The sequence below is a fragment of the Dendrobium catenatum genome, unplaced genomic scaffold (genome assembly GCF_001605985.2).
Source record: "Dendrobium catenatum unplaced genomic scaffold, ASM160598v2 fragScaff_scaffold_1575, whole genome shotgun sequence".
Taxonomy (NCBI): domain Eukaryota; kingdom Viridiplantae; phylum Streptophyta; class Magnoliopsida; order Asparagales; family Orchidaceae; genus Dendrobium; species Dendrobium catenatum.
Window position 1 is genome coordinate 99,121 of NW_021320037.1, and position 26,422 is coordinate 125,542.

General features: G+C 34.9%; 1 protein-coding gene across 1 annotated transcript in view; it reads right to left on the bottom strand.

Annotated features, from left to right (window-relative positions):
• Nucleotides 1-7,953: 7,953 nt before the first annotated feature.
• Nucleotides 7,954-26,422, bottom strand: part of LOC110116467 (transmembrane protein 147) — a 51,869-nt gene continuing 33,400 nt past the window's right edge. Inside the window, exons 6-7 of the mRNA XM_020850032.2 lie at nucleotides 13,828-13,952; nucleotides 7,954-8,351 (exon numbers count right to left, since the gene is read on the bottom strand). Of these exons, the coding sequence (XP_020705691.1) occupies nucleotides 8,231-8,351; nucleotides 13,828-13,952 (246 nt within the window). The 3' untranslated portion in view covers nucleotides 7,954-8,230. The remainder of the gene's footprint in view (nucleotides 8,352-13,827; nucleotides 13,953-26,422) is intronic.

Consider the following 26,422-nt stretch of genomic DNA (forward strand, 5'->3'; position numbering starts at 1 on the left):
CGCTTCGGGTCCTTGATTCGGACCCATTTGGCCTCGGATTGGGTCGAATTTGGTGTCGCTGGGTTCGTATTTCCGAGACGCTCAGTTTGACTGTAAGTTTACTGAAATCGGAGTTCATGTGCTCCCGGATTTAATTGTTGAAGTTTCCAACTTGATTTTTGCCTCGAGATTCGTGCCCGATCAAGATAATTTTTGCCTGACGTATCAATTTTCATTCTTGTAAACAAAATTGGTCTTATTAGTTCTCTAATTTATAGAAAAACAGATTTTGTTGGTTCAATTTAAATTTATCAATTGATGAAATCATATTTTACTAAAATGTAAGTTATTTGAAAGCTCACTTTCAAGAGAGACCTTGACTGGAACTTGTATAACGATCTAAGAGGTGCTCATTTATTGGAGTCTGCAGAAGAACTAGCTCAATATCTTCAGCAAATACTACTTGCCCGAGCCTACTGTGGAGCTCACCCTTTTTACGGGGCAGGTCAGGGTTTCCTCATTAAGTTGGTAAATCGACACTTTCCACAAACCTGGTCAACCATCTCAATCACTCATATAATCGCTCCCATGCAAGCTTACCAAGCCCGACTACCTGAAGACGCCTACCTCGAGGGCCTATAAACTTTCCTTATAGAGATAAGCCACTGAGCTCACCTTTTTCAATCACTTCAGCTCACTTGTTCTGCCTTCTAAGGCATCATAAGTCTCACTACAAGCTGCACACATTTCCAAGTCGACACCCATTCACCGAGCTTACCCTACTCAACATACGCTCATAGACTCGCCTGCTCCCACTCAACATCGTATAGTTGACCCTTACTATTGAGCTCACCTAGAGACACCTCATCATGATTCATTAACGTCCACTATCACTCAACTAATTGTGGGTGACATATGTCCTAGATATATTGTGCATTTATGTACTTTTTCTCTTTTTTAGGTGTCGTCTTTTATGTAGCCTTCAAAACTCTATAAATAAGAGGTGATAAAAAGTAGTTTGAGACTTTTGACTTGATTCTATTGTACTCCATACTACTTTGAGATATAAATTTTTTCATGCTTTATATAGATTCTCTTTCCCTCTCTAGTTTTCTTATTGCTCCATATTCCTACATAGATTTCAGTTCACTAGCCCATCAGGAAAGTCTGCTAGAAAAGTCAGGTGTCACCCAGGAATATAATTGGATCCAACATCCTCATGAGTGTGATAAGCGTGGAATGATGCTACTGATAAAAAGACAAGCTCTAGTCAGCGAGCAAACTTCAACAAAAGCCATCTATCAACATGGAGAATGCCAAGTAAACCACTCGTTGTGACTTTATGGAGATGAAAGAATGGATAATGAAACCAATTTAAGATGCCATGGACAGGCATCAAGGGCAACTATGAAGGGAGGACGCCCTTGAAGGTTCTTCAAACTTGGCAGTTTATCGCTGGAGGCAGACTGCTAAGCTCTTACTTTTATATTTATCTTCCATCTAAGGAATGAAGGAAAGTGGGAAGTCTTTTATGGACGAGTCTCTAGAGGAGATGGTATTCTTCCACTTAAGAGAAGAATGAGTAGGTTCTTAGGAGCTTGGGCACATGTTTGATAATGGGAGAAAGTCATGAACAGAAGGAGTGGAGGCCATACGGCTAAGGGAGGGAGCTCCTCCAGCCATAGGTGGAGGAGGTGCATCAAGAAGAGGGGTAGGGGGAACCAGAATGAAGCATCTAGATATGTTTTTAGCCATGAAAGAATATTTGAAAGATCTGCCAACAAGATCTGAACCATTCATTAGTCTTGGTGGAAAGTCCAAATGTCATCTAATTAAATTGAAAGGTGTCAAAATATACCAAAAAAAAAAAAAAACTTTCATTCAGATTTGAAGTATAATATTGTTGCATGCTAAAATATATGTGACGATAGAGTTGTAATTCTGCGTCTTAGTGTTGCACGGATAGCCAGCTAGCTCACACATAGAGAACACAAGATTTTTATGTGAAAAACCCTGGAAAGGGAAAAACCACGGGGCCTAGCCCAATTGAAAATATTTCACTAGAATTTGAGTTTAGTACCGTGGGCTGACTCGTCGCTTAGGACAATCAGATTACAAATGTCAACCGTATGGTTGAAGTCTAGTGTTAAATCTGGCGTCACTTGGAAGTTGGAGCATTAGTTAATAGTCTGACAGTGATTTGGCAGAACTCTGGCGTCAGTTGATGGTAGTCATGCGAAATTCAAGCCCTTAGGTGGTGGTCCATCGAAGGTGAGAGCCTCAGGCGGTGGTTCAGTGAGTGTGAGGGCCTCAAGTGATGGTCTAGCAAAGCTGAGAGCCTCAGATCGATGGTGGTCCGGTGAAGGTGAGGGCCTTAACATGACAGTGACTTGGCAGAACTCTGGCGTCAGTTGATGGTAGTCATGCCAAAATTCAAGCCCTTAGGTGGTGGTCCATCGAATGTGAGAGCCTCAGGCGGTGGTTCGGTGAGTGTGAGGGCCTCAAGTGATGGTCTAGCAAAGCTGAGAGCCTCAGATGGTGGTCCGATGAAGGTGAGGGCCTCAGGTGGTGGTCCAACGAAGGAGAGAGCCTTCGGTGATGGTCCGGTGAAGGTGAGGGCCTCAGGTGGTTGATCGAGATAATTTTTTGATAACGTATCAAATATAAACATTAAAGAAAACTCATAAAATTGTTTTAGAAAGCTAACCTTGCACTACTTCCTTTGCTTGTTGGCTTAGTGGCATTGTATGTTGAGACTTTTAAATCAGATTGAAATAGAAAAATAATTTTTGAAGGTAAATTTGCTTTCTCAAACATTTGCTTAGTTGAATAATTATTATTAATTTTATGAAATATTTTTTCAAGGTTGTGAAAATCGAATCAGGCGTATAATTAGAAGAAGGAGATGTTAAGGGTTCAATGGTTCGAACGGGGTCGAATTGTGGTTGAACCGGATGACATAATAAATATGAGAATTATTTAAATAAAATATAAATGATAAAATAATCATGTAATAATTCAAATTTTTTATTAAAAATAAATTGGGTTTTGATGAGTAAAAATTCACATGGAGTGATGAAGCTAAGTGAAATGCTTAGTTTGAATTTTTTAAATAAAAAATTAATCATTTTAATTATAAACTGATTGTGTTTTGATGAGTAAGAATTTATATAGAGTAGTGTGAAATGCTTAGTTGGAATTTTTTTAATAAAAAATTAATCATGTTAGTATAAAATAATTTATAAATTATAAATATTTCTTGATATTTTATTTTTAATATATTAAATTAATTTATTTAATTGTTTATATAATTCAGAAATTGAACCAGCCAGTTCAATGGAACTGGGACCTATTCGTTGGTTCAACCACTGGTTCTAGTCGGTTCAGCTTTGTTTGATGCAAAAATGGTTTTCTAGATGAACCAGACCGGCCTTAAAACGGTTCAACGGTATGGTCTGACTTTTAAATCACTGATTTTTTTTGCTATCTCCACAAAATGTAAAGGAGGAACATAGGGAATACTTGCTAAGGGCATTCTAATATCTAGATTTGTTTAGGCCCTTCAATTCAATGTTTTATTTTTGTTCTTGATCAAGAAAAAATGATGATGACATATCTACATGATTTAACAAATTTAAGTCCTTCAAACAAGACTCATAAAAAAATGCTCAGTGCATTATCAAAGCATCTTACATTCATATCTAAGCTACCATGTTTCAATGCCTTAGCTTCAAAATATGTCAAAACAATTACAATGTTAGCTTAATTGATAAACAATCTAGATGATCATTAAAAGAAAATACTACTTAAAAATCATTAAAGAGAATATCTAGTGCATGGAACTCTAACAATCACACTCAACCTGACACATTTAGCTTAAATACTCACTCCTCAGTCTAGTAATTAAAAAAACCATTAAAAATAACATTTCAAACTTTAAAGAATAAAATGCATAATGCATGGTTACTAATCACGTGAGCATATTCCTCTCTCATAAATTTAAAAATACTACAAGTAAATTATGTTGATAGATGTAGATCATATTTGTCTTTTGGTTGAGAGCTTTAGCTATCAATCAAGAGGTTTTGGGTTTGAAGTTTTTGTATGTGATGTGTGTGTGAGTTTACTTTAATTGATCCAAATATTAAAAAAAAATGTTGACAGGAAAATCCAAAAAGCATGTTTTATTTTGAAAACATTATAAAATCTTTGAAAAAATACTATCCGAAGGAGGTCATATATGCAACTCAATGTACAAATGTAAATTAATTATTGTGATCATTATATATATGATTGTGAATTTGTTAAAAGAATTTGAACTACATATTTTGACAACTACTAATGGAATAGAATGATGAGAAACATGAAGTCAATAAATGGTGTGGGTGATAAAGAGATGGCTATGTTACAAGAAGTAATGGAGACTACATTGATTAACACATAGCTATTTTCATTATTTGAATTTTAAATGGATTGTTATAAGATATTAGTTCATATTGGTTCACAAATTAAAAATATAATATATTATTTTGTTGAGCTTTTTGTAGTAAGCTTCTTTATATTCTTTGAAAATCAATATTTTATTAGATTCCTTTATGAGTTACAACATAATTGTCCTATTTTCCTTTTTATTATATTTATGCTCATAAGTTAAAAAAATTGGTAGGACAATCAAACCAAGATCTTTAAGAAAGGATGATGCCTAATTCATTCTTAGAATATGAGTTCAATTTGGCAATGGTCGTTATTTGTTCTTAAAATATAAGTTCAATTTGATAAAATAAGTAGACATCTAAAAAATAGTAAAAACTTGAGATTATTTTTTGCAATAATGAATTTTTTCATAAGGCTAAAAAATATGTATGGTGAAACAAATTAAGTTTTATAAATGATAGGGCAAAATAGATTTTTTAAATGCGATATCAACGAGTATAATCACATTTAAGCCAAAAAAAAAAGCCATTAACCATAAATTGATAGGAAAAATATAAGGAACTTTGCCAAAAAAGAAAGGCATGCATCTCATAGCCAAAATGCTTAAAATTTGATGGCAACATACTCCATTTTAGTGTATTTGATGGCTCTACGTCGCTATATTTTTAAGGATTACATTCCTGAAATGAAAGCAACTCATAAGTCATGCGGGAGAGTAAGTATCTTCCATATAAATCTTAATCGTAAATTTATAGGTATCATAAGGTGTTGAAGCATTAGAGCTCATATGGACATTATTGGAAAGTGATTCCAACTTGGAGAAAGAGTTTATAACAGCTTGATAAGGGCAAGCAAAACAAATCGAGTGTTAGTAACAAACATATAATAGCTAGTGATAGCAAGAGAATAATAAGAGAATAGAAGGCTCAACAAATAAATGCCGAGAGTCCATAAGTTTGAGAATAGCTCACTATTATAAGTAAACATAACTTATGAGCAATAGGTATAATGCCACTTTGGCTGATGATGGGCATTGTCTTAAAAAAGAATGTTTCAAGCTTTCAAGTCTATGCTTCAACACAAAGACTATTCTCTAATTAGGAGTTTGTGTTCTTTTACAAATCTCTTGCATTCTTGAGGAGCTGACATATCTCAACAAGAAGTTAATTAACATCTTTATAATAGAGCCCAACATTACGTACCCATATCCATACCCACTCATGTACGGGTATGAGTACACTCATGGCCTTGTGGGTGGATATGCATGGTTGGGTATTTAACATGAGGGGATAAATCGATTTATATTGTCAAACACTGTATGCCTTATATTACTGTAATCCTCACTACATAGTGTGCAGCCATGAACCGTGCTGTGATCATAGTAAATTCTGATATGCGGTTTGAAAGTTTGCAATCAGAGCAAAGGGAAATAAGTCTCAAGGCCATTAGTTCGTGGCAGACTGTATTCAAAAAGCATGAAAAGTGTATGGGTATAGGTTGGTATGACATCTTGAAAATCACCATAGATGGGTGTGAGTGGGCGAAGTCTGCTTGCGCTGAGCATGGATACCCAACCAGGACTCCATGTAATGCTTTGCTTTAGAAGTGAGTAAAAATTGTGGGTGTGGCATCACCCATACAGTTATACATATAAGTTGGGAGGCATGCTTTGGTGATGTCTTGTTTAAACTTCCGCTAAAATTTTAAACTTGTGTAGAATATTCTTGATGAGTACTTCTTGTACGAGTACCTATAGCTAATATTATGAGTGAGCGCCTCTTGTAAGTTCTTTTGAGTTGGGGATTAGCTTGAGTGACATGTCCCTTTCTCATATAATTTTAATAATACACAATATGTAGGATGATTTTACTTGGTTAATGAGAGTTTTCCTTTTAGGTGAATTCTTATACGATTAGTACCTCGTTTGATTGAGGTATGTTGAAGGTAATTCTTCACTCAATCAAAATTGTTTAGAATGTGTGATTCTTTGATCGAGTACCTCTAGGGCAAGTGCCTTCCTTTGTTGGATATTGTCAGGGCTACTTTCTCTTCGAGCGAGAAATATCTTTAACAAGTGCACCTCTTACCAAGCTCCTCTGATCCCTACGAATTTCATATACCACATATGAGGTTGTACACTTTTGTTTACAATAGAATACCAAGATGTTGATACCCCCAAAAGAAGCTAATGATTAAATTAAATTGGAAAATTGTATATAATAAAGAATAGCCTAACTATGTGAATGACGTAAATTTGACTTTATATGCTATATATATAATGCTCAAAATTAAAAAAAAAAAAACTTACATATTTTTTTACTTACTGAAAAATATACCGAAAATTTTATTTTGATTAAAATACCCCAACTCTAAACATTGAGCTATTTTTTTTTTTTAAATCTATTATGACCAGGATTGATTTAATCAACATTCAAATAAAAATCGAACAAAATTTAATTAAGTTTGACCCATACACAATGAAAATTTTGATCCATGTTCAAACATTATTCAAACTCTAATTGAATAACTTTTAATTTTATTCAAAATATTTTTTGATCAAATTTTAAACATGATTTTAATTAGGTTTGAATAAAATATTATTATAAAATTTCACATAATAGTTGAATTATAATTAAAATATGATTTATGTAATTTTTGAACAAGGTACAAACTTGTTATATAATAATAATAGAGTGTAATATAGTTGAATATAATCACAATAAATAACATTATAGATTATAAAGCTGATATAATAGAGAATAACATTTTAATAAGAATCATTATATTAAATGAAACTAGTTGTTATATTTTACAAAAAATATACTGATCAAAACTTCTTCAACTATTATTCAGCTCTAGTTCCAAAATACAAACAAGCTTTAAATAAACTTTAATCAATGCTCAAACATGAGCCAAACTTGTTCCAAATCAAAAAAAAAAAAAATTAAAATATAATTTATATTTGCAAACAACAAAATTGGATATCCTGAAAGGAAAATAAACCAATTGAATTTGTGCTAATTAGTGACATTTATCCCCCAATCATTCATAGAAGTAGTCTATGGTATGAAGGAAAAAACAATGCCTCTTCTGGCAGGATAATGTGACACTCCAGCAAAGGATAAATTATTACGTGCGGACACCGAACGTAGAAGCTACATCCAGACTCCAATAAAAATATGACGTGTGAACTGAATATTACTGTATACTAGCAAGAACACTAATACACAATTAATACACACCAATACACAACAATATTGGTTTGTATTAATATGCATTAATTGTGTATTATTGTGTACTACCTAATACAAAATAATACATAACTAAATGCACAATAACATCTAATAATACATTGTAATACACTAGCAGTCCACACGTCATATTTTTATTGGAGTCTACATAACTCTACGTCCGATGTCTGCTCGTAATAATTTCTCCCAGCAGAGAGAGAGCGTTCATAAATATTTTGTATACTATTGAGAAATATGTAAATAGTTATGAACAAGCCCATAATTTATACACATTACCTAGAGAGTTGAGTGAACAAAATTTTGACAAATTGCATATCATTGGGGCTTTTTAAGGTTTCAACAGAGCCGTAGAGTTCACAACCAGAAAGAAATAATAGATAGATTGCTAGTCTCAGCAATGGGAATAGGCATAGGAAACAGCCAAAAATAAGTAACAAAAAAGCTTATCACCAATCATTTCTCAACCCATTTAATCAATACCAGAGCATGGAAAGCGATTGCTCCTCCTGATCTGAATTGTCTTTCCCCGACAGGAATTATTCAGTTTCTTTGAAACTTTTAGTTTATCATACTTGTCGCTGACATGCGTAATAAAGCTGCCAACTAATAAAAGCCATCACCAGCGATGAGGTTAGCTCAAATCCTACGACTTTCAGAGGTTGCCACCCCAGCGCCTTTCTCAAATAGCTGTAGAGAATGCATGACAGTCATTATACATTCAATCAAAGAACAGGCAGATTCACGAGTCAAAGAAAGATTTCAGTGACAAAGGATAACCAGCTTCAAAAGATCATAGAATCATTAGCATTTTAAGAAAAGCAGACTAAGGCTTCGTTTGAGGCAGCTTTCATATTGATTCCTAAACGGCTTCCTAGTATAAAATTTTCTAATTCGATAAATTTTTATACTAGAAAGCTGTTTTAGAAAGCAACAAAAAAACTGTCACAAACGAAGCCTAAGAATAACGAACAAATAACTTACTAAATCCACTCACATGAAAATAGGGAAAAAAATACAGGATGACTAACACCCACAACATGTATGTGATGGCTAGGAAAGCTTTCTTCTTGGCGAGGCTATAAAATGGAAGAATTTTACTCAAAGAACCTTGCATTTCAAATAAATAAACCTAGTTACAAGCACAAAAAATAAAAAATAAAAAATATATAAAAAAAAAAAACCTAGATACAAGCAGAGATTACAAAAAATGTTGGCTTGTAAAATGTGCGCAATGCAATGCAATTTGACAGCCGCTACATAGGACATTATCATTTTGTTTGGCCAGAGGGTGACTTAAATCTCGGTTGCTGACAAGGTATAATCCAGAAACAAGGGTTGCATATACCTCAGAATTGGAGTTGTCGATGTAATAATTGCAAGCCACTGAACTCATCCAGCTATTAGCTTTGTTCTAGCTTCCACCTCCCATTGACACTTCATATTCCAGTATTTTTTCATGTTCTTCAATATATTTCAAATCAGGCTACAAGTTAATTTATTTTGACTGTATTCTCTTTGACTCATCTGATACATACTTATGAAGTACTAATATGTGAAACACATTGTGTATCCCATGCATATGTACTGGCAGATTCAATCTATAAGCCATATTTCCTATCCTCTTAAAAATTTCAAAATGACCTAACAATTGTGGGATCAACTTTCCTGTCATTCCAAATAGCTGCATACCCTTCATTATACTGAGTTTAATGAAAAAAAAAACTCTCTCACTTCAAACTCAATTGGCCTGTACTTTGCATCATAATATTTCCTTTGCGTATCATGTATTGCTTTTAATCTATCTTTGATCAATCTGATTTTACTAGTAGAATCATCCACCAGTTCAATACCAATTATTTTTCTTTCACATGCTTCTACCCAATACAAGTGTGTTCTACACTTCCTTCCATAAAAAATTTCGTATGGTGCCATTCTGATACTGGATTGAAAGCTGTTATTATATGCAAATTCAATTAATGGTATATGAGACTCCCAAATTTCACCAACATGTACATATGTCTGAGGGTGGAATGCAGTGCTGAAAGTCAATCTCATACCCAGGGCTTCCTGAATCTTTTTCTAAAGTCTAGAAGAGAATCAAGCAACTCTATCAGAGACTATTGATTTTGGAATTTCATGCAATCACAATTTCATCAACATACACATTTGCCAATTTTTTCCCCTAAATCTATCTTGTTTGATTGGTGAGAAATGAGCTAACTTGATTAATCTATATATAATAACCCATATAATATCCCGACTCTGGCATAACTTGGGCAATCCAATTATAAAATCCATTGTAATTTCTTCTCATTTCCATTCAGCTATTACTAAAGGCTACAATTGACCACCAGGATTTTGATGTTCAACTTTAACCATTTGACAGGAAATACATTTCCCCATAAATTCTACAACACATCTTTTCAATCTTGGCCACCAAAATACCCCACTCAGTTCTTGATACATCTTTGTACTACCTGAATGAATTTCATAACCAAAGAAGTGAGCTTCCTGCAATATTTCTTCCCTTAAATTGACATCATTTGGAATACATATTCTGTCTTTATACTTTAACAATCATTCATCATCAAATACAAAATTCTCTAATTGTCCTGCTTGCATTTTCTTTATGATTTCTTGAAATTTTACATCTTGAGACAATGAATTGTATATTCTATCCTTCAAAGTGGATTGAATCACCAGTTGATTTAATAGCATGACTTGATATCTATCAAATGTCATTAACTAGAAACTCATAATGATCATATGGCACTGCAACAAGCTCATAATGACCATATGTTATTCTGAAAGCATCCTTAGCAATATCATCCTCCTTAATACACAACTAATGATACCCAGTGCACAACATTTCTCTTAAGTCCAACATTCATCCTTGATTCTCCTAATGGTCTTTGCCCTAGTTGGGGCAGTTCTTGACTATGTGACCTGGTTGATGACACCAAAAGAAAATGTATGTCCCAGATAAACATTCTCTCTCGCGTTGTTTTCCACACTTGCTGCAATTATTCATGCTCATTTGACTACCACTACTACTGGGCTTTATTTTCTTCCAATTAAACTTCCCCGATTATGGAGTAGATTGACTACCACCACTCTTTCTCTTTTGAAATTCACGTCTTCTTTGGGTATTTTGTATGTCCATTTTTACCCTCTTAGCTCTCTCCACCAATACAGAATAATCATCAATCCTTAGAGGAACAAGGGGCTGCCTAATTGTATCTTTCAATCCGAATAAGAATCAATGACATTTTTCTTCTATAGTATAAATTAACTAAGGAGCATATCTGGATAGTGTTAGCTATCTCCCTGTACTAGTCTTAGAAACTTATCCTGCATCTGTCTCCTCGTAGAAAGAGGCACAAACCAGTCTTTGAACACCTGAGTAAAGTCATCCCATTTGATTTGCATACTAGGTACACCTCCAAATTTATCTTGGTTCTGACCCCTCAACCACCTTTTAGCTTCACCATCAAGTACAAAGATTGCTAATGAAACTTTTCTCTCCTCTAGACAGCACATTATCTTTAAAATTTTCTCAATCCTCATAAACCATTTTTCTTCCTCAATTGGTTCCTCTACTCCTTTAAATAGGGGTGGTCTTATATCCTGGAACAGCTCTGATACCAGGAGAGGAATATGTCTATCGAATACGACGCTCAAATAAAAATAGATAAGATGTGATTTATGTAAACGTTAAGTATGTGAAAATTGTATTAGTGACTCTTCAATTTTTAAATTGGAATGTAGATAAACTTTTTTGAAATAAAAGAAATATTATCACCATCCGACTATTCATTCCTGCTTCATTAATTTGAGTATTCGGGCAGGATCATGACAAAAGTAGTATCAGAGCCCAATTAGGATATGAATCATACTGAAAGAGCCAGGTTGATTATTAAAGCTGAATTAATGATAGATTATGAATTTATAAGAGATTTTGATTGTATTTCAGGATCCAGATTGATCTTGAATATGTAAAAAAAGCAGTGCCTAATATTATTGTTAAAAAGAGTAGTGCCTACTATTATTGTCAACCCAGATACACTGACACAAATGATGACAACTATGACTCAATTAATGCAAGATTCAACAAATCAATCATCGAATAGTAGTGGTGGTAATATGACTTTGGATAAATATTTAAATTTGTTCTGGGATATGAGACCACCCTTATCTAAAGGAGCAATGGAGAGGAATATGTCAAAAGAAGACGATGCTCAAATGAAAACATATAAGCTGTGATTTATGTAAATATTAAGTATGTGAAAATTGTATTAGTGACTTTTCAATATTTTAATTGGAATGTAGATGATAAACTGTTTTGAAATAAAAAAAATATTATCACCGCCCGACTATTCGTTCCCGCCTTAATAATTCGAGTATCCGGGCTGGGTCGTGACACCATTAGTGGGAAAAATCTTAACCTTGGTTATAAAAGTTGTATTGATCACTACCCTATATCCAAATCCATACTTTCTAAGGTGGTTTAAGAAGGTTATTGATTGTGAGGCGTTAAAGCAATGTCCTTTAACATTTACCTCCCGTGCTACTGTCTCCCCTTGTCATACCCCTTTAACTTCCAGGGGCTCCAAAATGACCTCCATGTATTCTATCAAAGTCGGGGGTAGTGATGATGGTGAATGATCTCCTATCGCATGAAATACTTGGTGTAATACTAACAAAGGTGGTAATCCCAGTCAATAGACAACAACTCCAATGCGCTTGAAAACCTCACAAGGCCTAATGCATCTCAGGGACAATTTGTCATTCCTCCTCCGGGCTACTGTCTTCTGCTTTTGAGTTTAGCTAAAATTTTATTTAGTCAATATAATCTTCCTGAACTTGGGCCGACTCTTTGTCTTACACCATTACTTGTGTAAATGCATGATTTGGCTGAGAAGGAGATGGCAATAGCCCATGAACATCCCACCAAGAAGATACAGCAGCAATTGTGGTTATTACAATAGCCGATATGCTAGAAGATGCACTATATTGTTTCTCTAGAGGTTAGCCAACGAACTTGGCATTTGACTGCATAGAGAAATCCACATAGGCATGTGGCAGAGAAGCGGCTGCAAATAGCTGCTTGATGAACAGCTGGATTCTGTGACCAGGCAAATACAAGGAAACTTGGAAAGTAGTTGGTTAAGTTTATAAGTGCACTAACTGGATTGTTACCATTACTGAATGGGGTTATAAAGTGAGATGGATGGAACTATTTGATAGAGGGACAAAATTGAGTTTTTCATTCCATGTGTTGTTTTTCTTGTAGAATCAATTGAGGTTAAGCTCAGTGTTTGCTTCTAGTTGAGTTAACAGTGATTTTGAGATATCTTCACCAGCATATTTTGTACCTTCAAATTGAGCAAGGAATATAAACATAAATACTCATAGCAAATCAGAGAAGCTTCCAACCGTTGTGAAAAATAATGTTAGGGAAGCAAAAATTTCCAAAACTCATAAAAAAAGCTCCTAAATAAATTACATAATTGTGTTTCTTAAAGCAAAGAAACCAAAAGACATCCCAAATGGACCCTTTATTTAGATCTACTGCTTTTCCAAACAGCCTCTTAGGGAACTATAAAGCAAAATAATTATTGCCAGCCAAAATTTAAGGGCTATTCCCCCTCCTGAAACTAGATTAATATGCAAATCCTTTATAATAATAAATCCCTCTACTTTGCACCACAATCATTTTTAGGGGAAAAAAAACAGAAACAGAGGTAAAATAAAATGTAAGAAAACATTATCTACGCAATCGATGTAAAGCACCACATCAAAAATCAATGTACAGCTCCAGGCCATCACATATAAAGGATTTTAAGCAGTTTCCCAACTACTGCAAGAAAGTACTTTAACTACTTTACTGCACTACTAAAGAAACTTCTAGTTGCCATTTTTTTATGAAAATCATAATTTGCATGTCAAACTAAGAAACCAGGGGAATAAGTTGTTTCTTAAAGATATCAGTTTTTACAAAAACAAAAGCATGCAAAGTGGAGAGTTTAACAACAACAAAAATTCTTAATTTTCTTCACAAGACACCATCAAAAGTAAAAAATTGAATCCATCAATTACTAATTATAACCGAAATTTTGAGTAGCTCATACAACATATTTAAAGAAAGAGATTAGAAGAAAACCTGACAGTGGATGGCATTGACGCAAGTATGACAGCACAGGCATAAATAATTGGGATTACAGTTTTGGGTTTGTTCTTCCTAAGCCACATCAACGATACCAACGCAGCAAGTGATAAATTCAGAACCTGCAATGAGGAAAGAAGAAAAAATGAACTTTCTTCATGAATAAAGATAGTACTCAAACTAGAATTACTTTTCATGAGTATGATTTTTCCCTTTCTATGTTAATCCTACTCATTTTGAACATCTTCTATCCATTTCACCTTAGGTCAACCCTTTTTTGAACCTAGACTTGGCAAATTATTCCAAATAACTTCTATCTATGTTCAGCTTTTTGTTTTGAATCATCTCATCCAGTAATGAAATAGTTAGCATGGTTGGTGAAACATTACTCGATGCAGCACGGATGGGATTGGGGGGGGGGGGGGTAGAGGATTTGAAAATTGGAATTAAAATTAAATGAGAAAAAGGGGGGTGGTTAATTAAATCCCATAATTGGATATCCAATTAAGAAATTAAATAACTAAGGGGGGAAGGGCCGGCGGCATTAAGAGGGGCTTGGGAGTTTATGGAAAGAGATTTAAATGCTTGCCAAGTGGGGAACCTTAAATTAGGGAGGAATATTTAAATCAAATCCTATTTGAATTTGAAATAGGTTTGATTTGAATACTTTCCTAAAATAAGATAACTAAAATAGGGAAAAGATTTGAAATTTAAATACATTTGAATTTAAATTCAAATGCTTTCCATATTAAAACACATCCACAATAGGAAAGAAGGCTATCAAGCAAGATTGACTCCAATCAAGAGCAAAAGGGGAAGGGGAGGCGGGTAGAGAGAGAAGGGGCCGATTATGGGAGGAAAAGTAAAAGTAAATTAATCAAGTTTTCAATTAAGGGATAAAGGATTTAATCAAATACAATTCCAAATTGATTGGAATTTGATTTGAAGAATTTTCCAAAAATAGATCTAGTAATTTAGGAAAGTTTTTGAAATTCAAACTAATTGAATTTGAATTTAAAATTCGTTTCAAATTATCTTCAATCTAATTTAGAAAAACGAAGGGGAATGAAGGAGGGAAGAGGCTAGGGGTGAGGTGGTCGACTAGCTAGGGAGGTGGAGGGGTTATGGCCAGCGGTTGATATGGATAAAGTGGAGGAGGCTTGTGGCTTTGGAGGGGTTTGTGGGAGAATTGGCCGGTGGCAAGTGGGGGATTTTTGGCCTGCGATTAAGGAGGAGATAAGGATTTAGGGAAAGAAATATACAACTGTGAGCCCGGACTCATCCTACAGCTGACGGGTAATACGTTGCTCTTCTCAAAGGGACTTCAAGCTACGAGCCCGGACCCATCCTGCGGCTGGTGGAAGTTCCGATTCTCTCCCATAGAAATCTCACCCAAGTTCTCTCCAAATAACACAAGTGCAAACCTTTTTTTTTATTCATAATCCATCATTGTCTAATATAAGAGCAAGGGCCTCTATACATAGGCTTTAAAAGAAACTAAAAGACAACTTTGCCCCTTGGGCTTACATAAGACAAGACCCTTTAGCTTAGGTAAAAATGAAAAATACATAATTAAATCAAAAATACAATTAATAAACTAAGATAAAAATGGAGGGATCTCGGCCGTCGATCTTCGTCTCTTTCTTTGATTAACGTCCACTGTCGGATGTCCGCATGATTCTCCTGGGGTGAAAAAGAGCTCGACTCCATCGAGTCCGCATCCCGAGTGAGCAACCATGCTCTGATACCAAACTGATGCAGCACCAATGGGGTGGGGGGTTTGAAAATTGGAATTAAAATTAAATGAGAAAAAGGGGGTGGTTAATTAAATCCCATAATTGGATATCCAATTAAAGAATTAAATAACTAGGGGGGGGGGGGGCAGCGGCATTAAGAGGGACTTGGGAGTTTATGGAGAGAGATTTAAATGCTTGTCAAGTGACGAACCTTAAATTAGGGAGGAATATTTAAATCAAATCCTATTTAAATTTGAAATAGGTTTGATTTGAATACTTTCCTAAAATAAGATAACTAAATTAGGGGAATGCTTCCTTCGGCGACGTCCCTTCTGCTTGTTGTATAGGCATCACACCGAAAAACCGCCTATACACGCCTTTATTGCGCGTGGTGAGATGGGACCTCGGTGCGACGCCTACGACGAGGCGGGTAATCACCTAAAAACTCCATTTCGGAGTTCGCGGTGCACCGAAAAACCGCCTATACACGTCTTTATTGCACGTGGTGGGATGGGACCCTGATGTGACACCTATGACGAGGTGGAGTTATTCATAAGTAACCTCAAGCAAGGGGAAAGCAAACTGTCTTTTTAAATAGATATCGTCAAAGACCCCATACATGCCTTTATTGCGCGTGGTGGGAAGATCCAGTTTCTCGTAGTTTTCCCCTAAACGGAGGAGACGCTGGGAGGCTGCCAAAATTTCGGGTGAACATGGGGGACTTGTACTTGGACTTTTGAACAAAATCTAAGTGACTTAATAAGTAGTTGAACCCAAATAAAAAATATGCAAGAGGCTTAAATTGAACTGAAATCAAACTTGAATCAACTTCGAACCACAGTGGACTTTTGAATATTCAAATTGAAGTGAACAAGGACATGACTTGGACATTTAAACTTAAGCAAATACTTGAGTTGGACTATAGTGGACATTGAACTTGAATTGTACAACATCAAGTGGAACTTGAACAAGATTTGAACAGCAGAGGACTCGTGGATGAAGATGTCTGGGCATAATCGACATGCAAATGAGGATTAAGTAAAATATGCAACAACATGCTTATAACCCATAATATCATGTTTTCACTTCAATTGGAATGCAAATATCATCAAGCAAATCCATCATGCAAGACTTAAGTCATCTTTATATGACAGTGGAAGACTTGTAACATTCAACATGGCTCATCTACATGCAAACAATCATGCCTATTTGTTACAAACATAAGATCAAAATGCAGTTAAACGTATTGAACCCTACAAGCAAAAGGGCTTATGCAGAATGGAACTTCAATGTTGATTAGTGATGGCATGCATTATGATGATAAGTTTAAACAAATAGGCATTGTAAACCATGGAAGAACCATAATTGATTGATTGCAACATTTATATTAATCTCTTAAGAACTGTTGTAGGAGACCCATCAACATACAAGCAAATATACCAGACCTTGCAGACAATGAAGCTTAAGAATAAATCTATCTTGTACAATATAAGACAAAGATACAATAAATGTAGCAATGCTCTGTGTTCAACATAAAAATACAAATAAAGGAGCCTTCATCGAATGCAACAGTTTAGTGATGAAATCACATAACAGGATTATGATATATACGATGCATCGTCCACAATCCAAGAAATACTAGAAGCAACTATATGAAGCATAATCTGCCAACAGTTAATGTGTATTGTTTGCACAAATCTTGTGAGAAGATACAAAAACCCTTACAATCAGTGATAGCAGACATGTTGCAGAAGTGATAAATTATCCGCGAGCATAGATATACATATTAGATATCATCTAAAGGCAAGGGTGGTATATCAACAGTACTCCTACAAGCAACTACTACCTAACGAGAACAAACATACATATCCCTACAGGTAAAAGGAGAGTATTTGGCGACAAATGCAAATATCTATGGGCCTTTATAGAAGACCCGCCATATACTCAGTATGTTACCTATAGGCAAATGCACAACGAGCACAGGCTCCTACAAGCTGCTCTACCATGTATTCAATGTGTATTCCACAAGCAAAATACAAACAGACTAAGCACGAGTTTCTACAAGCTACTGTGAAAGATCAGCCAAATATCCAAAATACCCCCACACATGCACTATAGTTTGTATACACGTAGGTAAACTAAAAGGGGGTATGCAATAAAACACCCGCATGGGCCCCGGCGAGCATGTTATAGGAACACATGTGATGCCTAGGGATGCTGCGCGAATTAATAAATGAATTCAAGTTCGAACATAATCTTTCTATACAGATCAATAGGAGTCGATATGGTACGAATCATTAAATAAATATACGATTGTGGCGACCGATATCATAGTTTAAAATTGCGCAATATGAGGCTCGCCTTGAGGCCCGCTTTTGCGCAATTTTAGTAAAAAACGCCTCGATGCTTACGCCTCGAGCTTTTGTTATGAGGCTTGCACCTCAACTTGGTTGAGGCCCGCCTTAAGGCTCGCCTCGCCTCACTGGCATGAGGCTTACGCCTCACGCTATATATATTAAAACTTACATAAATCTTGAAGTAAATGCCCGACATTGGACTCTATAGAAGAGGAGGAAGAGGAGAGAGCAGTTCATCATAATAATGATTCAAATGAAGAACCCCTTAGTGATGACAGTGCTAATGATTTATGAGTTCTTATGTGATATGTCATTGCTATTTATTTTTAGAAATCGGAATTATATGTTAATGAAAAGAATACTGGGATTTGGGAAAGATAGAATTTTGAGTTAAACTATATTTCATGTTGTCTTATTATTGGGATATTTTGATTTTACTTCATATCTTATGCTTTTTTATGTTTTATATTATTCACTCATTAGTATATAAAAAAATTATCATTTTAATGTTTAAGCAATCTTTTCATTTTGAGGCTTACGCCTCAAAACGCCTTGAGGCTCACGCCTCGCCTCACGAATGAAAAACGCCTCAATACCCGAATACGCAATTTTAAACATTGACCGATATATTTATTTTAAATACCTTCATATTAGGCCTTCAAGGCCTAAAATCAAAAGAAATCACCAACAAAGGTATGAAGCTTACGAAACTCAATCCTCTGTCAGTAAACCGATAGAGCCGACAGGATTAAATCAACAAATGGAAATGCCCCCAAACACCCGTATGGGCCCCGACAAGCATGTTATAGGAACACATGTGGAGCATAGGGATGCTGCGCGGGTTAATAAGTGAATTCAAATTCGAACATAATCCTTCGATACAGACCAATAGGAGTCAACATGATTTGAACCATCAAATAAATATATGATTGTAGCGACCAATATATTTATTTTAATACAATAATATTAAGCCTTCAATGCCTAAAATAAAAAGAATTCACCAACAAAGGCATGAAGCCTACGAAACCTAATCCTCTCTCAGTAAACCGACAGAGTGGATAGGGTTAAATCAACAAATGAAAATGCCCCCAAACACCCGCATGGGCCCGGTAAGTATGTTATAGGAACACATGTGACGCCTAGGGATGCTACGCGGGTTAATAAGTGAATTCAAGTTCGAACATAATCCTTCTATACATATCAATAGGAGTCGACATGGTTCGAACCATCAAATAAATATACGGTTGTGGCGACCAATATATTTATTTTAATACATTTATATTAGGCTTTCAAGACCTAAAATCAAAAGAATTCACCAACAAAGGCATGAAGCCTACGAAACTCAATCATCTGTCAGTAAACCGACAGAGTCGACAGAAATCAACAAATGGAAATGCCCCCAAACACCTGCATGGGCCCCGACGAGCGTGTTATGGATATACACGTGAAGTCTAGGGATGTTGCGCGGGCTAAATGATGAATCTAAGTTCGAACCCGATCCTTCTCGACACGGCTCGAACCATTAAAAAAATATAGGGCCATGAGGTTGACCGGAACGTTTATTTTATACATTCATATTAGGCCTTCAAGGCCCTTTATAAGAAAGATTCATTGATAAAATTAAACACCTGCAAGGGCCCCGGCGAGCGTGTTATTAATATACACGTGACCTCTAGGGATGCTGGGCGGGTTAATAAGTGAATTTAAGTTCGAACCCGACCTTCTATACGGATCAATAGGAGTCGACAGGGTTCGAACCATCAAACAAATATACGATGGTGGCGACTAGTATATTTGTCTAAATACATTCATATTAGACCTTCAAGGCCTATAATTAAAAGATTTCACTTACAAGGGCATAAAGCCTATAAAACATAATCCTCTGTCGACAACTCGACAGAGTCGACAAGGTTCAAAGCATAAATATTTTTAAATGCCCCAAAACACCCCTATGATGGCGGTGTTGAACAGAAAATCTCAACTGGAGGTGTTAATTTCAAATATTCAAATTCCACTCAAATACCTGAGAAAATCCAGAAATCTCAATTCCAAATATTTAAAATTTGAAAATCAATCATCCAACTACTTAAAGGAAAATCCATCCACCATCTGCAACAGTTTGCCGAGGTGGACAAATCTGAAAATCACTTTAACTCATATAGAGCTAATGCCTAGTCGAAAATATCACTATGCTCAATCTCAAACAGTCTCTTGCCATTAAGGACGTGGTATGTGTCATCTAACCGGCGGTTTTGCCCCCAAATGACACCGCAAGATAAATGGTTATGACCCGGGGCCCTCTGAACCGAGTGGTTTTGCCGCCAAATGGCACCACGAAATACCAGTTATGGCCAAAGCCAATACACTCCTTAGTGGCATCAAATCCTTGATATATGAATCAATATAATATGATCGATAGGGCACAAACCCTCTGTTAGCTAAGGTGGAATCAAATTCATCCCCTTAGACAAATATTCACCCCAGGTCTACAAAGCTACCCTTGGACGAAGCAACCCATGACTGCTGATAAGGATCCTTCTGTCAGGTTGGGTCGACTACCTCCTCCGACTAAGTAGACCAGGGACTATGATGGCCCGGGACGACAGAACCATGGGATCTTGATCGGGTCCATCATCCATTCCCCCACCATCCGCTTTAAGTGCAATATGGTGAAATTTCCAATTTTAAATATCAAATTTTCCAAACTTCTAATATCCAAGCCAATGTTGCTACTATATGCCAGATAAAGTGTATCTTTACGTATCCGATTGACGACTAGCCTTAATCGAAAGTTCTCTCTCGTTATCGGGGGGTAATTAACTATAGGGGCTTGCACCTATAGGAAACCAGAACTCATATCATAAAGTCCTCGCAAAATGAGGGTGAAATCTCTGGGTAGTGTCTTATCTACAAACCCATCTGCCTTCAAAAATTTACCCCGGAACTTAATCCGTTAAAACTCCACCGAAGAAGAAAAGCAACAAGGGGCGGAGTCCGGACCCAAATTTTCGGAGCCCACACAGCTTTATAAAATTTATCTTAGTTTTCATAATATCCTCTTAATGGCAAAATATTTCTTAATCACTTTATTTTTAATCACCTAATCTTAACTCTTTTAAGTTATATTTGCATTTTTCTGTATAACAGATCCAAGATATTTATATATATCAAAACTAGGCATCACTTTATCTTTGAATAAATGAACAAATTAATTAGTAGACTTTTTATGATCTCTATTTTAGTCCTAGATTTTTCTAAGCAGTTGATCGAGTCCCACAAAGCACCAAACATTAACTAATTTGGTATTTTTGTTAGCTTTACCAATTTCTTTGGACAGAAATAAGTGGCCTGAAGCTTTTCTTGAGGTTATTTTGGACTTTTTGGGGCCAAATATATGAATTTAAGTGGAAATTTCATACATTTATTTATTTAGTGTTGAAAGTATCATGTTGGTCCATATTATACACATATTTCTTTTTTTTTTCTTCTAAAAAACATAGCTTTTAAGTAACTGTTTTTAATTATGATTAATATTTTTGCGGTTGAAATATAACTGCTTAAAGATAATTATTTCATAGCATTTTTTTCTTCTGATTAAAATATCACACATATATAATCATCTTGCTTCTTATGCTTGAAAAAGTTGAAGATGATATTACTTTAATTACAAAATTTATGCAGTTGAAATTATTTGTGCCTAAAGATAATTATTTTGCAACATTTTTTATTATGATTAAAATGTTGTCACATAACCATAATGCTTCTTCAAAAGGCATAAAAAATATAGCAAAATATATTGCTTTAGTCAATAAAAAAACTAATGACAGTATAATGACAAAGAATAAGTGTATTCTATATAAAAAGTTAATAGAGGATATCTTGAGCTAATTATTATCTTTCATATAATTAAAAGAAGACCATATAATTTCATTTTAATTATCTATGCATGCACTATTGTTACAATCCAACAGAATATTAATTTTTTTTTAAAATTTTAGTACATGTTTACCCTTAAAAATCCAAAATATCCTTATGGAAAGCTTCCTGCTACCTATTTCTATCCAAAGCATACCCAAAGAACAAAATAGGTTAAAATACAGTTAATTACCTAACTAAATTGAACACTTAAAAGTATCTTGGATTAAAATAAGCTCAAATCTCATAATATTCCATTATATGTATTTGCAAGATAAATAAAAAAAACATTTGAAGATTATTCATATTTTTTTCCATTTTCCATTCATTATCTTAACGCAATAATCAATACCATTAGTTACATGGGTTGGTTTGGTTCTAAATAGACCATGGTTTGGAACCGAATTGAACCAAATAGAACATCAAAACTGGAATGACCGAAAGCAACAAAAATTGAAACCAAAATGAACCGAATTATTCAGGGTTTTTAGTTGATTTAGATTGGTTTCAGCTTCAGATGAGAAACATGAAAAACTATTGTTTAGAATGGTTTGGTTCAATTTAAATCAATCTTCTGGGCTGGTTTGATTTAGGGGCTGTTTGGTTGCCTGCAAAGTAAACGCGATGTAAAGTAAATGCAGTGTAAAGTAAATGTAGTGCATTTCAAATACTTTGAGGCTGTTTGGTTGTCTGCAAAGTAAACGCATGAGAAATGTTTCCCTTGTTTGATTAGATATATCCAGAGTAAAGTAAAAACAATGCATTTGTAATATTTTTTTTTTTAAAACAACTTTGTAGTAACAAAATAAAACTTTTATACTAAAATACTGGTTTAAGAAGCAACAAGAAACCCAACAACTACTTCATCTCAATCATTAATAAAACAAGCACGAGCAATTTGTTGTTGAATGAGTAAGTAAATCAAACCATACACAAAACTGGTTTAAAGTTTTTCTATCAATTAAGCTTTAAAAACAAAACCGTTCCAAAACTAGTATACAGCACGTGTAAAACTACATATATTGGTTCCATTTCACTTGTAATGCCAAGCACTTCATCAACAAATTTAACATGTTTCAGGGCATGCACTTCTTTTATTCTTTATTTCTTGAAACTATGCGTAAACTTTACAAAAGTATCAAAAAACAAAATCAAGCTCAAGAAAAATTTAAAAAAAATTATTTTTAAAGTATATTGCTTTAACATTATTGAAAACTGCAACATATAAAATTATTGCTTAACATTGAATTGATGATGAACTGTACAAATATATCAGGGATGCAATATCTGCAGCATCTACAGCTCCAAAACTCTCAACTAGCTTAGAAGGTTTCAGCAACTTCAAGTTGTTGCAGTTTGTCAGCATAAGTTTCTCACCAATTGCATGAATAAGCATGGCAGTAAAGAAATCTGCAGTATAAATAAGCCGGTTGACTTTCAATTCTTTTAACTGTTTAACATTCTTACTAGTTAGGAAATAACCCCGGGATTCTACTCCTACCAAAGGTGTCTGAGAGCTTCGTTAATACAAATCTTGAAAATTACTGAGAAGATCTTGGATTCAGCACTCACATTTCAACCAAAAAAAGAACTTCTACAGAACAAAAATGTAAATCTTTGTTCGGTAGACAATAAAAGAAAATCATGGTGCAACTATACCAAAACTGAAACTTTATTCAATTCCCCAGATACAAATTAACATTCTTACAGTACATGCTTACGCAAAATCATCAACAATCAGACAATCAAACAATAATTCCAGAACCAACACGAGATCCAATAACCAACAACATAAATCCACCAACTTTCTACTTCAAAAACTCACCTGGACGCTATCATACCCAGCGAGGTGGAGCAGCGCATACTGGAGCATGCATCCATGGCTGGCGGAGAGCACGAAGCGGTCACGATTAAACCAGTAAGGGTTCTTGGGGTTATACCTCATGACCTCGTCGTAAAGGATGTGTCCCATTGGAGCACATCCCATGGGAAGCCCCGGATGACCTGAATTCGCCTTCTCGACGGCGTCGATTGAGAGAAACCGGATCGTATTGATCGATTTCTCGATTAGAGCCACCGTTCCGGTTTTCCCCTCCAACGTCTCGACCGCTGCTGCACGAGGATTCGACTCTTTTGACGGAGACACTGGTTGGACCTCCGGTGGCACCGTCATCCACACATACTCCTCCATATTCCACGGTTTCTCCGCTAGGATGACACCGTCCGCAGCCGCCGCCTTCTCGGCAGCTTCCAGCGTCCTCGCAATTCTTCCAGAGCAAGTTCTCCACCTGGACACTACCCATTCGCCGCAGTTCCTCGGTCTCAAATCATCCGACAGCTCTGGCCACCTCGCTGAAACTGACTTCGGCTCCGACCTCGTCATCGGCGTAATCGACTTCGGCTCCGACCTCGCTGAAACTAATCTACGCCGGCAGCCCTGGAGAAGCCTCCGGCAACAGTGGCGAAGGATACTCTGCCTCCCGATCGATCTCTCCAGAGCTGCTTGCCGAAGCGAAGTCGAACAAGAACGAAGGAGCCGAAGAAGCCTCTCGTGCAATGAAGCCGAACAGTAAGAATGATGAAGTTTTCTTCCGATGAATTTATAACCCGCTCGTATTGAGCGGGTTTCTAATTCCAGCAAAACAACCCTTTTAATACACTCCTAATTCATCCGATGATTTCCTTTTGTTCCACTCAAAATTGACCAAACAATCAAATTTAATAAATACATGTAATTGTTTTACTTTACACTCCTAATTCAGGCAACCAAACAGCCCCTTAGTTTGATTTGATTTTATATGTGTTCATGCTAGAAACACAATATATAAACTATAAATTTGGAAATATCCATCCATTTAGGTTTGATTAGATAGCTCAATACATCATGAATTAGCATAATTCAGTTCAATTCAATTTTGTCAACCAAAACCTCAAAACAAAGCTAAGCAAGAACAATCAATTTATACAAATATGTTAATCAGGAACAAATAAAGCTCAAGTCAAAATGAACGATTTTTTAATTTAAGTAGCTTTTTTTACTCATCCCTAGAGACAATAATAAATTTTCATGGCATAAAGCCACATTAGTTATCTAAGATTAATAAAAAATTTCTATATTTATGTTGCATCACTCTCTCTCACATAACTAAGTTGTATTTTTTTTTTTTTTTTTAATTGTTTTTTTTTTTTTTTTTTTGAAAAATTTTGATTCCTCCATGACTAATGCAACACCTTTTTTATTCTTAACATATTAATACCAAACTATTTATTCTACAATAATTTGGAATCTTCTTAGACTTCAAAATTTCATTGAAAATATTAATTAACCAAATCATTACAGGATTCCCCAGGCCTGATAACTCTCCAAATCTTAGACATCACATACAAACCTGATGCTTTATTTTTATGCATTTTCTTTAGAGCAATTTCACTTTTTTAAATCAATCTCTGACATACCACATACCTCATTATCTTATTAATTGCACTTTCCAAAATATTTCTTTCCTTAAAAACTCCACTTAATATCACAAAGTTGCATTTTCATATTTCCTTATTGTATGTATTTTTACTATATTAACTTCTAATGCATCCATCTTATTGAATCAAAAGCTATACGTAATGCTTTTTTTAAAATTAAAAAGCTTTAGGCATCTTCTTTCTTGCCTTGACTAATTTATATCATTTCTTTTTTTTTTCATCCTCCATAGTGTCAAGCGTGTTATAATTAAAAATATCAAAGTTAAAGATGTATAAAGTTACCTTAGAATAATGCATAGGCTTTGTTAATGCAACATCTAAATTTGCCATGGAGTACCGCTCGGGCTTTCACTACAGGAAAATAGCTGATTTCTAGCGAAAAATTTCCTACCGAAACTATGGCAGGTTTTCTTAAGGAAAAATTCCAGTAGGTTTTCCAACAAACTTTCCAGCAAAAAATTTAAATTCTAATGAAAAATTTAAAAGAAAAATTAATTCAAATAGTTTTAAAAATAAATAAATTATTTTAAAAATAAATATTGTTAAATTAATTTAACTAATTTAATCATTTATTTTTAAATAAATAATAATAATGATATTATTATTATTAGTATTAAAAAGATAAATTAATTTAAATAGTTTTAAAAATAAGTAAATAGTTTTAAAATACATATTGCTAAATTAATTTAACTAATTTAATAATTTATTTTTAAATAAATAGTAACAATGATATTATTATTATTATTATTAAAATTTTAAATTAATTTAAATAGTTTTAAAAACAAATACATAGTTTTAAAAATTTTCCCTCTCCTAACGGCTCAGTCAAAAAAAAAATCCCTATCGCCACTTTTCTCTCCAAAATGAAATTCTTTAGCAAGAGAGAAAAGTTTAGTCCCACACCGCCTTGAAGGGACTTTAATTTGCTCTCTAAAATTGAGTGGGGAGGTTGGGGTTGCATGTTGGGCGAGTTGGCTTTGGTTGGTCGAGTGGAGTTGGAAATAAGATGAAGGAGAGGAGACAAGGTAGAGAGAGAAAGACTTCGATCCAGCAAAGGAAAAAAAGAGTTTCGCCTGAATTTTTTTTTTTTTTGAAATTATCAAAAGG